The following is a 13,640-nucleotide window of genomic DNA, read 5'->3' on the forward strand; positions in this document are numbered from 1 at the left end:
ATATATTTCATGTTATAGCAGTCTTGGATGATGACCCAGAACATGTTGTTCGTTTTAAGAACACTTTCATCACAGATATGACAAAACGGAAAGAAGGTATCAATGTGAGATTTCTAAAGATAGTTACAGCACTTGACCTAAGGTTTAAGAATCTGAAGTGCCTTCCAAAATCTGAGAGGGACAAGGTGTAGAGCGCGCTTTCAGAAGTCTTAAAAGAGCAACACTCCAACGCGAAAATTACAGAACCCGCACCACCAGAATTAAATGTGCTTATGTTTACAAGACACAAACAGTGAATTATATTTATATTGAAAATGGTGGCAAGAGTAATTTTTTTGACAGTGAAGATTTAAGAATACCTGACTGGCACTAGAACTACAGCTGCTTGTTTGAAAAGGTAAAGATGAAGGGACCCAAACAAACTGTGTCATAAGGATAAATGGTCTTAAAAAAAATACTAGGCTAGTGAAGAGATCAGAACACCAAACGGAAGAGTCACAAAGAATTTTGCCAAGAGCTCTGACAAGAGAATTCTGGCAAAACAGGAGGGACCAGAAAAAAAAAGGGTATTCCAAAGAAATGCCCATCAATTGTTTCAAACTGTTGACATTCTGAAAATTAAACCAGATAGGCAAGTTGTTTTGCTTATGACAATTTACAGACATTAGTTTCTGAAAATAACCCCCAAAATATCAGGGGTGCAGGTACAAATGTAGAAATCTAAAGGAGAGGCTTTATGATGCTGAAAAGGTACAAAGCAAGGATTGTATTCTGATTGGGCTGTGTCCTCTTTGCAAGGAGAGGAATGGATTTTGCATCAAAATTGGATTAAAAGAGACTATCTTGCTGGAGAGAGAGAGAGAGAGATGAAAACAGAAGAAAAACCACGAGTGAAGGGCTAGAAGTTAAGAAAGAGATAATGAAAGGACCAAGGAGGGTAGAGAGACAACCCAGCATAGGGAATGGATGGGGAGAGCCTAGCAAAGCAAGGATGAGGAAGGAAATGCTATAGCTTTTTACAATATTTTATTCAGATTTAATCTTTTCTAAAATTTTATTTTCCATATTGATGTAGTGCAGTGTTTCCCAAACTTGGGACGCCGCTTGTTTAGGGAAAGCCCCTGGCGGGCCGGGCCGGTTTGTTTACCGGCCGCGTCCGCAGGTCCGTCCGATCATGGCTCCCATTGGCCGCGGTTCGCTGCTCCAGGCCAATGGGAGCTGTCGGAAGCGGCGGCCAGTACGTCCCTCGGTCCGCGCCGCTTTCAGCAGCTCCCATTGGCCTGGAGCAGCGAACCGCGGCCAGTGGGAGCCGCGATCGGCCAGACCTGCGGACGCGGCAGGTAAACAAACAGGCCCGGCCCGACAGGGGCTTTCCCTAAACAAGTGGCATCCCAAGTTTGGGAAACACTGATGTAGTGAATACTGTGATCTTGAGCGCACTACATTTTTGTCTAATTTGTTTTGCAAGTGGGAGGAGTGGGGGAGAGTTAAGCCTGATCCCTAAAAAAATACCCAGTGTTAGTTGTTACTTACTCTTAATTTTCGGCTTTGCTTTCTAACCAGTTTGCCATGCTGAATGAAATGAACAGGGCATTGGTTCATTGCATTGTCTGCTTTATGTCGAAGCCAATCTTCATAACCCTAGAAAACAGAGTGAAATGGAATAAAGTTAAGGAAATGCAGCTAGCCACACTTTACATTGCAGTTGTAGATCAAAGCTTTCTTACAAAAAATAGTTAAAGAATTTTCCATTACAAGATGATAATTAAAAGTAAAGCATATCACTAAAATCTTCAATAGTTTATTATTTAGCAAATCAGATGTGCTTAAATAACATAAGTGAAGGTAATCTGATGGTGTGAGTAGGGTTTGTGAAAAAATGCAGAGCCACTTCTTGATCTCTGGTGAATAATGGGTAAACTCCAGCTCAACTTCCACCACTCCTTGCCCAAGTGCTCTGAGGGGTTTCTATAAGAGTGGCTGCTTAAGAGACATAGTGTGCAGAATGCATTTGGTAAGGTTGGGCTCAACATTAAGTGATTACAGGGCTGGAATGAACTACAGGTCTGTCACATTTTACGCGCATTTAACATTCGCGATTTCAGCTTTACGTGGTCGGCAAAAATTAAAAAAAAAGAGAAAAATAACCATTTTAATATTGTACTTGTAGTGCGGGCGATTTCGCCCGCCATTCAACTCAATGTAATTTTGACTTTACGCGGTTTTCACTTTATGCGCTAACTGCAGAACGGAACCCCCGCGTAAGATGAGACTCGCCTGTACAAACTGGGGAGTTTCCCTGTTCGTTTTCTGATTACACTGAACTATTATTTGGTGTACACAGTACACCAACCCTACAGAATAAGTTTTGAGACAGTGACCTTGCTGATGCTTATTTTGGTTGATGAATTATTCCAATTTATAAGGTTACATTAGAGAGGAACAAATACAAATATAGTTGAAGATCTCAGCAATACAATGATAACTCTGCTTTCAAATTTGTATAGCCATATTATAAAATTTAAAAAAATTAGTTTTACTATTTTATTAGTTTTTTAAAAAAATGAATGGATACTTTTTTTTGGAGGTGCAAGTTCCTCCTACTTCCCTCCTCCCCAAATCTCTCTTGCATTAATTCCATGGAAGCCCCTAATGTACACAAAGACCAGATGCTAGAACTGATATTTAAACAGAGAGCCGACCTAAACAGCTCTTTTGCTCTTTTGCCTGGAAATTCCTAGAAACAAGGCAATAGATGCCATATATCCAGGGGCAGAATTCAGCATATTGCTTATGATTAATGACAACTGGAAGATGCAACAACAGTTGCTAACAATATCAGTGACAGTTCACCCCACAGGTTTTCCATTCTTTTTATGAGAAAGGGTAACTTCAAGCTTATAAAGGATTTTCTATGGCTGTATTTATTTTTTTATTTTTAGAGATGCACCCATTACATGTTTCAGAGTAGCAGCCGTGTTAGTCTGTATCCGCAAAAAGAACAGGAGTACTTGTGGCACCTTAGAGACTAACAAATTTATTAGAGCATAAGCTTTCGTGGGCTACAGCCCACTTCTTCGGATGCATATAGAGTGAAACATATTGAGGAGATATATATACACACATACAGAGAGCATGAACAGGTGGGAGTTGTCTTACCAACTCTGAGAGGCCAATTAAGTAAGAGAAAAAAAAACTTTTGAAGTGATAATCAAGATAGCTCAGTACAGACAGTTTGATAAGAAGTGTGAGAATACTTACAAGGGGAGATAGATTCAATGTTTGTAATGGCTCAGCCATTCCCAGTCCTTATTTAATCCTGAGTTGATCGTATCTAGTTTGCATATCAAACCCATATAGATACGATCAACTCAGGATTAAATAAGGACTGGGAATGGCTGAGCCATTACAAACATTGAATCTATCTCCCCTTGTAAGTATTCTCACACTTCTTATCAAACTGTCTGTACTGAGCTATCTTGATTATCACTTCAAAAGTTTTTTTTCTCTTACTTAATTGGCCTCTCAGAGTTGGTAAGACAACTCCCACCTGTTCATGCTCTCTGTATGTGTGTATATATATCTCCTCAATATGTTTCACTCTATATGCATCCAAAGAAGTGGGCTGTAGCCCACGAAAGCTTATGCTCTAATAAATGTGTTAGTCTCTAAGGTGCCACAAGTACTCCTGTTCTTTTTACCCATTACATGTGTGCAGGAGCATACACACAAATTAAAATGCAATTTGACATGTCAACCAAATATGAAAAGATAACTCCAAAATCCAACTGAAGACACAAATATACCCCAGCAATGGGAGGAATCAAAATGCTGCTGTTTGTAATTTCTTTAATAACTAATGAATGAGAAAAGCCCAGATGACCTTTACACCATGCCACTGAAGGTCACGCTCCACAGGCTATTGGACCAGCAGGAAAAGCAAATTCCAGAGTCTACGGCCATCAATTTAAGACATCCTGCCCTACTCCTCAGAAATTCCAAATCAGCTAATCTCAATTGTTGTGGTAAAGAAATACAGTAGAACCTCAGAGGTAAGAACACCAGAGTTATGAACTGACCGGTCAACCACACACCTCATTTGGAACCAGAAGTACGCAATCAAGCAGCAGAGAGAAAAAAAAAGAGCAAATACAGTACAGTACTGTGTTAAATGTAAATTATTAAAAAATAAAGTTTAAAAAAAAGATTTGACAAAATAAGGAAACTGTTTCTGTGCTTGTTTCATTTAAATTAAGATGGTGAAAAGCAGCATTTTTCTTCTATATAGTAAAGTTTCAAAGCTGTATTAAGTCAATGTTCAGTTGTAAACTTTTGAAAGAACAACCATAACGTTCTGTTTAGCGTTATGAATATTTCAGAGTTACGAACAACCTCCATTCCCAAGGTGTTCGTAACTCTGAGGTTCTACTGTAGGTGATTCCCCAGACACACAGAGCCTAAAAAACAGTGGGTTTAAAAGCTGTGATTTCAAATCTCACTGGAATTCAATGCTTTTAGTTCCCTTAGGTATGTTTGAAACTCCTTGCCTAAGAGATCAATATCACCACTTTGAATTACACCCAGAAATGAATAGGGAACCAGTATAGTCTTTGGAGCACTGTGTAACATGCTCCCAGCAGCTAACACTGGTATACAAGCAGCCCACCAAAGTCCACACCAGCTGTAGCTTCTGAGAGTAGTCACAAGTGGATACAAGTGTAGTCTTAGGGTATGTCTACACTACGAGAGTAGTTCGATTTTAAATAAATCGAATACGTGGAATCGATATTACAAAGTCGAACGTGTGTATCCACACTAAGGACAGTAATTCGACTTTGTGAGTCCACACTAACGGGGAAAGCGTCGACATTGGAAGCGGTGCACTGTGGGCAGCTATCCCACAGTTCCCACAGTCCCCGCTGCCCATTGGAATTCTGGGTCGAGCCGCTAATGCCTTCTGGGTAAAGTGTCGAGGGTGCTTTTGGGTAACTGTCGTCATCCGACCGTCACTCCCGCCCTCCCTCCCTGAAAGCGCCGGCGGGAAATCAGTTTGCGCACTTTTCTGGTCAGTGACAGCGCGGACGCCACAGCACTGCGAGCATGGAGCCCGCTGCGACCATCGCTGCAGTTATGGCCGTTGTCAACACCTCGCAGCTTATCATCCACCTTTCCCAGAGGCAGATGCATAGAAATCAGGCGAGGAGGCTACGGCAGCGCGGTGAGGACCTGAAGTCTGAGAGTGGCACAGACCTGTCACAAAGCACGGGACCCCGCGCCGTGGATATCATGGTGGCAATGGGTCATGTTGATGTTGTGGAACGGCGATTCTGGGCCCGGGAAACAAGCACGGACTGGTGGGACCGCATAGTGCTGCAGGTCTGGGATGAATCACAGTGGCTGCGAAACTTTCGCATGCGGAAGGGGACTTTCCTTGAACTTTGTGAGTTGCTGTCCCCTGCCCTGAAGCGCAATGACACCCGGATGCGAGCAGCCCTGACTGTCCAGAAATGAGTAGCCATAGCCCTCTGGAAGCTTGCAACGCCAGACAGCTACCGGTCAGTCGCGAACCACTGTGGCGTGGGCAAATCTACCGTGGGGGTTGTTGTCATGCAAGTAGCCAGCGCAATCGTTGAGGTACTGCTCTCAAAGGTAGTGACCCTGGGAAACGCGCAGGTCATCATAGATGGCTTCGCCGCGATGGGATTCCCAAACTGCGGTGGGGCTATAGATGGAACTCACATCCCTATCCTGGGACCGGACCACCAGGCCAGCCAGTACATCAACCGAAAGGGCTACTTTTCAATGGTGCTGCAAGCACTGGTGGACCATAGGGGACGTTTTACAAACATCAACGTCGGATGGCCGGGCAAGGTTCATGACCCTCGTGTTTTCAGGAACTCAGGTCTGTTTAGACGGCTGCAGGAAGGTATTTACTTCCCGGACCACAAAATAACTCTTGGGGATGTGGAGATGCCTATAGTCATCCTCGGGGACCCAGCCTACCCGCTAATGCCCTGGCTCATGAAGCCCTATACTGGCGCCCTGGACACTGAAAAAGAACTCTTCAACTACCGGCTGAGCAAGTGCAGAATGGTGGTGGAGTGTGCTTTTGGCCGTCTCAAGGGGAGATGGAGAAGCTTACTGACTCGCTGTGATCTCAGCAAAACCAATATCCCCATTGTTATTGCAGCTTGCTGTGTGCTCCACAATCTCTGTGAGAGCAAGGGGGAGACCTTTATGGCGGGGTGGGAGGTTGAGGCAAATAGCCTGGCTGCTGATTACGCCCAGCCAGACAGCCGGGCGATTAGAAGAGCCCAGCGGGACGCGCTGTGCATCCGGGAGGCTTTGAAAGCTAGGTTCCTGAGTGAGCAGGGTAACCTGTGCCTTTTAAGTTTGTGTACAGAGAAGCTGAACCTGCCCTCGTTTCTTTACCCAGTAAATGTTCAGTATCCTCTCCAGTTACATACCCCATTCCCCCCCTTCCAACACACGTTTAAAAATAAAATCACTTGAATTTTGTTAATGAACACCGTTTTCTTTATTACTGTTTTCGCGGGAAAGTGTTGAACCTGGGACGCAGACTGTGGTGGGGAGCGGGTGTAGTATAGTGATGCAAATGATGCTTCTAAACTCCAGGAATGACAGGCTCCGCAGTGGTGGACTGGTTGTTTCAACGGAGCCTGCCACCCCTCCTGTTCGGAACTCCGTGTGTGTGGGGGCTATGTGACTTTGTGGCAGGGGGAGGACGGTTACAGATCCCCTGCTGCGTGGCTCTGTGATCCAGGATAAGGACCGCTGCATAAGATCTCTAACTGCCCTCCCCCGCCACAAAGTCACAGAGCCCCCCCCCCCCCCCCAGAACATGAAAACCACCTCCCAGACTGACCAGGGTAACTAGTGACTGCAATGTGTGTGTGCCCTGCTGCTGAACCTGCCCCCGCCTCTGTACCCTGGTAAAGGTGACTGTCCTGTCCAATTACCAACCCCCTTCCCCCCCTTCAGACAGACTCTCCTCTAAAAGAACATGATGGAAACAGTAATTAACAGAAACATATTTTTTATTAGCAACTACACATGAAACTGGGGGGTGAAACTTGGACGGGGGCTTGGGTGAAGCGGGAAGGAAAGGACTTGTCAAATTTTGGGGAATGAGAGCCTTCTGGTACTTGAGCAGTCTGCAGGGGTGGAGTGAGAGTTTTCACGGACTCTGCCGCCCCTCCTTCTTTGGACTTTGGGTGAGGGGGGTATGGGACTTGGTGGCGGGGGAGGGCGGTTACAGATAGACTGCAGCGGGGCTCTGTCCTCCTGCCTCCGGTCCTGCAGAACATCCACAAGGCGCCGGAGCGTGTCAGTTTGCTCCCTCATTAGTCCAAGCAGCGTTTGAGTCACCTGCTGGTCTTCCAGCCGCCACCTCTCCTCCCGTTCCATGTGTGATCGGTGGATTTGGGACAAGTTCTACCTCCACTGGGTCTGCTGGGCTGCCTGGGCTCGGGAGCAGCCCATAAGTTCCAAGAACATGTCCTTCCGTGTCCTCTTCTTCCTACGCCTAATCTGCGCTAGCCTCTGGGAGTGTGATGCCAGGCTAGGTTGGGAGACAGTCGCAGCTGTAGGAATGGGAAAAAGGGAGTGAATTCCTCAGAAAGATAAATTTAGTTGTGAACAAAGAACATAGTCTTTCTCTGTGAACAAGACCATGCACAGCACCTATCACATGCGCACTCAGGACAAGGTCGAATTTTCGGCCTTCGCATTCAGTGCCTGGGGTCTTGGAGTGCAGATCAGAGAAGCGGGGCAGGACACCGGAATTTGTGTAGCAGGCCGACATGGTAAGCCGTAGACTTGTGGCTGCTTAAAACTTTAATAATAGCACTGGCCTCCTTTCACGTTGAAAGCAATGTCAGTCCCTGCTGCCAGCAATCCGGCAAGCATGAACTCTGCCTCGGTCCCACCCCCTCGCGGCTGTCCCAGGGAAAGATCCCTGTATGCTGCCCCTCTCCCGCCTCCACCGCGTGGCTGTAAACCGCTGGTTACAGTTCTGTAAAGGAACAGGCAAGCAGTCCCAATACTAACATTCCCCTACCTAATTCAAAGCAGGTCACCATGAGCGACATCACTCTGATGAGGATTTCAGAGACGGAAAAAGAAAGGATGCTTCGGGAAAGCCTGCAAAGACCAGGGCCGTATGCCGCCATGCTCTGCAGGGCAATGATCCCGGAGTACTTGCTTGTCTCCTGGCGCGGAAATGTTTCCTACTACGGAGGACCCAATAAGGCCGCTCTCCCCAGGAACCTGATGCAAAGGCTTTCCAATTACCTCAAGGAGAGCTTCGTGGAGATGTCCATGGAGGATTTCAGCTCTATCCCCGGACATATAGACCGGATTTTACTGTAGCTGCACTGGCAGGGACTAAACAGTAGAGCGGCTTGGGCAGAACAATCATGCTAAACCGGACATTGTTTGATTTTTTCAGTAGTTGCACTGCCAGGGACTGAAACGTTAAGCGCCTAGGGCAAAGTAATCATGCAAAACCCATTGTTAATATTGTTAATATTCCTGTTCTGTTCAAAATAAATGTTTAGATGTTTTAAACACTTACTGAGTGATCCTTCCCCTGATTCTGTGTCCGGGTTAACGGCTGGGGACGGTTGGTAGGGGATCTCTGTAAGGGTGATGAAGAGATCCTGGCTGTCGGGGAAATCAGCGTTGTAAGCGCTGTCGACTGCCTCGTCCTCCTCATCTCCTTCCTCATCTTCCCCATCCGCTAACATGTCCGAGGAAGCGGCCGTCGACAATATCCCATCCTCAGAGTCCACGGTCAGTGGTGGGGTAGTGGTGGCGGCCGCACCTAGGATGGAATACAGTGCCTCGTAGAAACGGGATGTCTGGGGCTGGGATCCGGAGCATCTGTTTGCCTCTTTGGTCTTCTGGTAGCCTTGTCTCAGCTCCTTGATTTTCACGCGGCACTGCGTTGCATCCCGGCTGTATCCTCTCTCTGCCATGGCTTTAGAGATCTTCTCGTAGATCTTTGCATTCCGTCTTTTCGATCGCAGCTCCGAAAGCACGGACTCATCGCCCCACACAGCGATCAGATCCAAGACTTCCCGATCAGTCCATGCTGGGGCCCTCTTTCTATTCTGAGATTGCATGGCCATCTCTGCTGGAGAGCTCTGCATCGTTGCCAGTGCTGCTGAGCTCGCCACGCTGTCCAAACAGGAAATGAGATTCAAACTGCCCAGACAGGAAAAGGAATTCAAATTTTCCCGGGGCTTTTCCTGTGTGGCTGGTCAGAGCATCCGAGCTTGGACTGCTGTCCAGAGCGTCAACAGAGTGGTGCACTGTGGGATAGCTCCCGGAGCTATTAGCGTCGATTTCCATCCACACCTAGCCTAATTCGACATGGCCATGTCGAATTTAGCGCTACTCCCCTCGTTGGGGAGGAGTACAGAAGTCGAATTTAAGAGACCTCTATGTCGAACTAAATAGCTTCGTGGTGTGGACGGGTGCAGAGTTAATTCGATGTAACGGCGCTAAATTCGACATAAACTCCTAGTGTAGACCAGGCCTTATATGGAACACTTTGTAATAATCCAGTCTTTGTTTGATTGTTGTCAAACCACAACAACAGACTGTTAAAAATAATCCCCCAAATCTTAGAGTGGGAAAACCACCCGTAAAAACTAGCTGTTGTGCTTCCCACAACCACCTAGTGTCAGCAAATACTGAATTTGACTGCAAAGTATAGTCAGTCATGCAGTGTGAAGGAATGAAAATGCTGCTGTTTGTAATTTCTATTACAACTAATGAATGAGAAATGTGTAGAATGAGTATTCTCTGCATTCATCACTGCCAAATGACTTGAAACAACTACAGTGGTAGCCAGTTGTCCCAGTATGACACAATGGAAGTTACTTTCTTTCTAGGGACCAGAACTGGGGCAAGCCCAAATGGAGGCATGGAATATTGGAATAAAGAGGCCCCATTGCTAACCAAAAAGTTTTGAACTGAAGTCTGACATATTAATCTCTCTTGATGTCCTATAATCTCAACTTCTTTCTCTGAGCACAGAATACTTTTGTTTGAAGAAGTTAAGAAAAATAATAACTGGCTAATGTCTGTACAAAGAGTGTTGACTCCTGGCACTGAGCAGATAGCATCACACAATTTTGAGCAGTAAAATGTTAATACAGAGTCTCAAACAATTGTACCCTCTGTTGTATCACGTTAGATGGAATATATTGGACGAAAGAATTAAAGGTGTCAACATGATCCTGTCACTGTCCAATATTAAACAGTGTTAAACCAGGTTTGGTAGACAAAGATCTTAGCCTGCTTAGTACCATGGCAAACACACTACATTTTTTAACCTTTTAATAAAGATGCAGAAAACAGTTAAAGTTTTGAAATGTGAAGTATTAAGTAGGGCTTTCATTTTAACAATATTTTTTGTTCTCTTTCCCTTTTCTGGAGAAAGTTTTAAGACAGACACCCCACCAAAACACACCATCCCCGTCTGACAGTGTCTTGGAGGTATTAAAGTGGTAATAACAGCCATTTTGGCGGAAAGAGAAGAAGTTAGTTGAGGTGGTCTGGAGGTGGTGGTGGTGGTGTTAAAATCTGATTCTGTTTCTTAGAAGACAAAACAAAAACACACACTCAAAAGGGGAGAGAAAAGAACAATAAAGATAGAAAATGCAGGCTGCTGTCTCGTGTTGACTCTTACTTGCATCTCACTACTGAAAAAACAAAAGCATGGCATATTGTCTTATTAGCTACTCCAAGACTTGGCAAACTTGTACCAGGGCTGTTTAGGGCATTGCTGGTTACAGGGTTACAGCAGTGCCATAAAACACAGTTTTGACCAGCTAACCCAGACTCTTATTAGATAGAAGAAAGAGGGAGGATAGGAAAGAGAAGAAATAAGGTAGGGAAGGGGAAAAAAACACAATGTGGGGAGAGGCAGAAGACAAAGTCTCACATCCCAGGTGATGGCCGGGATTTAGTCAGTCTCGATGGAAGGGGTAATGTGATTTGGGTCCCTCTCTCTGGCCTGATCTGGTCAGGACTTCTCCCAGGGTCAAGATAAAGGCCCAACTGTGTTACAGTGGATCTTGAGGTCTCAGGAAATGGAGTAGGTGACAGCCATGATGGTATAGCTCACTCCTTTCCTGATCTTCTGTCTCTTAGTCAGTGGTTGTTGGCAGCCCACTTTCGCTAATTCTCCCCCAAAGTCTTTCTGAGGACCCTAAAAGGTAGTGATGGGTGAAACAGCTCTTCCCTTCACTATTTTATCCACCAATTAGACCTAATTTCCTATACACTAATGCTGGTTAAATTGATTTCTGGGCCAACATTTTCCTTGTTTACCAGATATGATTTTAACACAGTCCTTTTTGTTCGGACTAATTCAGACGGTCTCCCTTTCCCACCTTTTCCCAGCAACATATGTTGTTCTAGGTTATTGTGACATTTTATGAACTTTCAATCACTTTTCACATTTGAACTCACAATTAGGGTAAATTTGTATGCCCAATTATCACAACACTTCTTTACTCTCTTCCCCCTCTATATTGTGTGAATGAAACTGTTGGTGTCCTGATCAATGGCAGAATGCAGACTGGAGTCTGAATGGGAACAAGTTGAGCCAGTGTAACTGAAGGTATGAAATTCTTACACAGTTAAGACATAGCATACAGCATATATTCTGTGTGGGGTCCCCCACTGATTTTATTGGGATTCTACACAGGTGTACCAATCCACTCTAGCAGATACCATTGCAGTACTGGGGTCACAGAGTTACAAACTGCTGTAATCCACTCTCTATGGTAATATTAATTTAAAATCTACAAAAGAGAAAGGAAGGCTGACACAGTTCCATACTATTATAGTATTATTTTATTTAGATTAGGGGAACCTTTATTAAGATCTTCCAAGCTACATTGATATGGGAAGTACTGACTTACTTGAATTTTATTATTTTAGTTTTTATAGATAATTTTAAAATATATTTGAAGCATTATTATATAGTATACTCAATCATTTGTAAGATCCATTAAGTCTCGTTATAAACTGTTAATAGTTTAAGTAAAAATTAATGTGATTCAAATACTTAAAAAGTCCATCTTGTGGCTACTGTATAGACGTTGTCTATACATATCACAACAACTGTATGTTGGACATTTCCTCACAGATAAGAGCAATACTTTTATTCTATAACCTACTGCTATAATTCTTCCTCCGCATATTTTAAATTTTTTGAATAGGTAGGTAGATAAATATTTAGGAACAAAAAGAAACAAATATCTGGATACTTTTTATAAATACAACTGTATAAACTATTCTTCGGCGCACAGTTACACAAAGTACAAACTAATATTACAAAATAATTTTGAAAGTTCTGTTGAATAAATGAAAGCCAGCATCATTTAACAACTAATAAAATTCTACTTAAAACAGAGGCAAATAAAAAGTAAAGCCTTCAAAGTAAAGAAAGGATAACCCTTCCCTTGAATCCCCAAGAAAACAAAAGTAACATTGGCAGTTAATAAAAAAAGGAAAAATAAAACACATTTACATTTTCATACAATCTTCAGTTTTACTCCCCCGCCTCCCCTCCAAAAGAAACTCTCACCTGTTTGATAGCTGTTACAGTGATGACAAAGAAAAGCGGAAGTCCACTTGTTACTGGACTGGTTGGTGTATCAATAATTAACTGCAACACAAAGAATAATCATACCATTTCCTGAATATAGTTTTGTGAATTTAATGCAATCATTTTCCAAGCATGAAATTTATATTAGGCTTTTTAAAAAGCTCACAGTGCAACTATACACAAAGCAACTTATTATTAAAAAAAGGAAAGTAAGTGCAATAAGTGCAATAAGAAATCAAGGTTATTTCTATTGACAATACCACTCCCTGACACCATCTGTAATTGCAAATACATGAATTGGTGGATAGGCTTATATGATCTTGCACTCTGTCAAAATGGAGGTTGCTTACTGTAACTGGAGATTCTTTGAGATATGTGGTCCCTATCTGTATTCCACACATGAGTATGCATGTGCGCCATGTGCTCAAGTCTGGAAATTCTTCAAAGCAGTGTCAATTGACCTGCACCTGTGCAGTAGCTCCCCTTGCGCTCCCAACCAAGGATTGAAAGGCAGTGTGGGTCAACGCCTCTCCAGTTCCTCTTCTTACTGCAATCCAACCAGATCTGAAGCAGAAGGGATGGAGGACGGAAAGCAGTGACTACAGATGCAGCCATAGGAAAGGCAGCACTACAAGCATCTCTGTGCCACCTTTCTCACACACTCCTCCAGTCTGAACACTGCTGGTCAGTCACCCATGTGTGGAATACACATAGGCACCATCACTCAAAGAAGAAATGGAGGTTACTTACTGTAACTGGATATTCTTTGAGATGTGTGGTCCCTATCTACATTTCACACATGGGTGACTGGCAAGCAGTGTTCAGACTAGAGAAGGGTGCAGGGAAGGTGGCAGCAGAATTGCTTGTAGTTATGCCCTTCCTACAGCTGCATCTGCAATTGCTGCTTGGTCTAGAGTGTAATGTGTTATGAACATGTCAACAGAACTCCAAGATGATGCCCTGCAAATGTCCTGTAATAGAACGTCAGATA

General features: G+C 44.0%; 1 protein-coding gene across 1 annotated transcript in view; it reads right to left on the minus strand.

Moving 5' to 3' along the window:
• ATP11A (ATPase phospholipid transporting 11A) overlaps window positions 1-13,640 on the minus strand; it is a 126,028-nt gene that overhangs the window by 71,833 nt on the left and 40,555 nt on the right. The window contains exons 4-5 of the mRNA XM_065423542.1: window positions 12,629-12,709; window positions 1,534-1,641 (exon numbers count right to left, since the gene is read on the minus strand). Of these exons, the coding sequence (XP_065279614.1) occupies window positions 1,534-1,641; window positions 12,629-12,709 (189 nt within the window). The remainder of the gene's footprint in view (window positions 1-1,533; window positions 1,642-12,628; window positions 12,710-13,640) is intronic.

The sequence above is a fragment of the Emys orbicularis genome, chromosome 1 (assembly GCF_028017835.1).
Source record: "Emys orbicularis isolate rEmyOrb1 chromosome 1, rEmyOrb1.hap1, whole genome shotgun sequence".
NCBI lineage: Eukaryota > Metazoa > Chordata > Testudines > Emydidae > Emys > Emys orbicularis.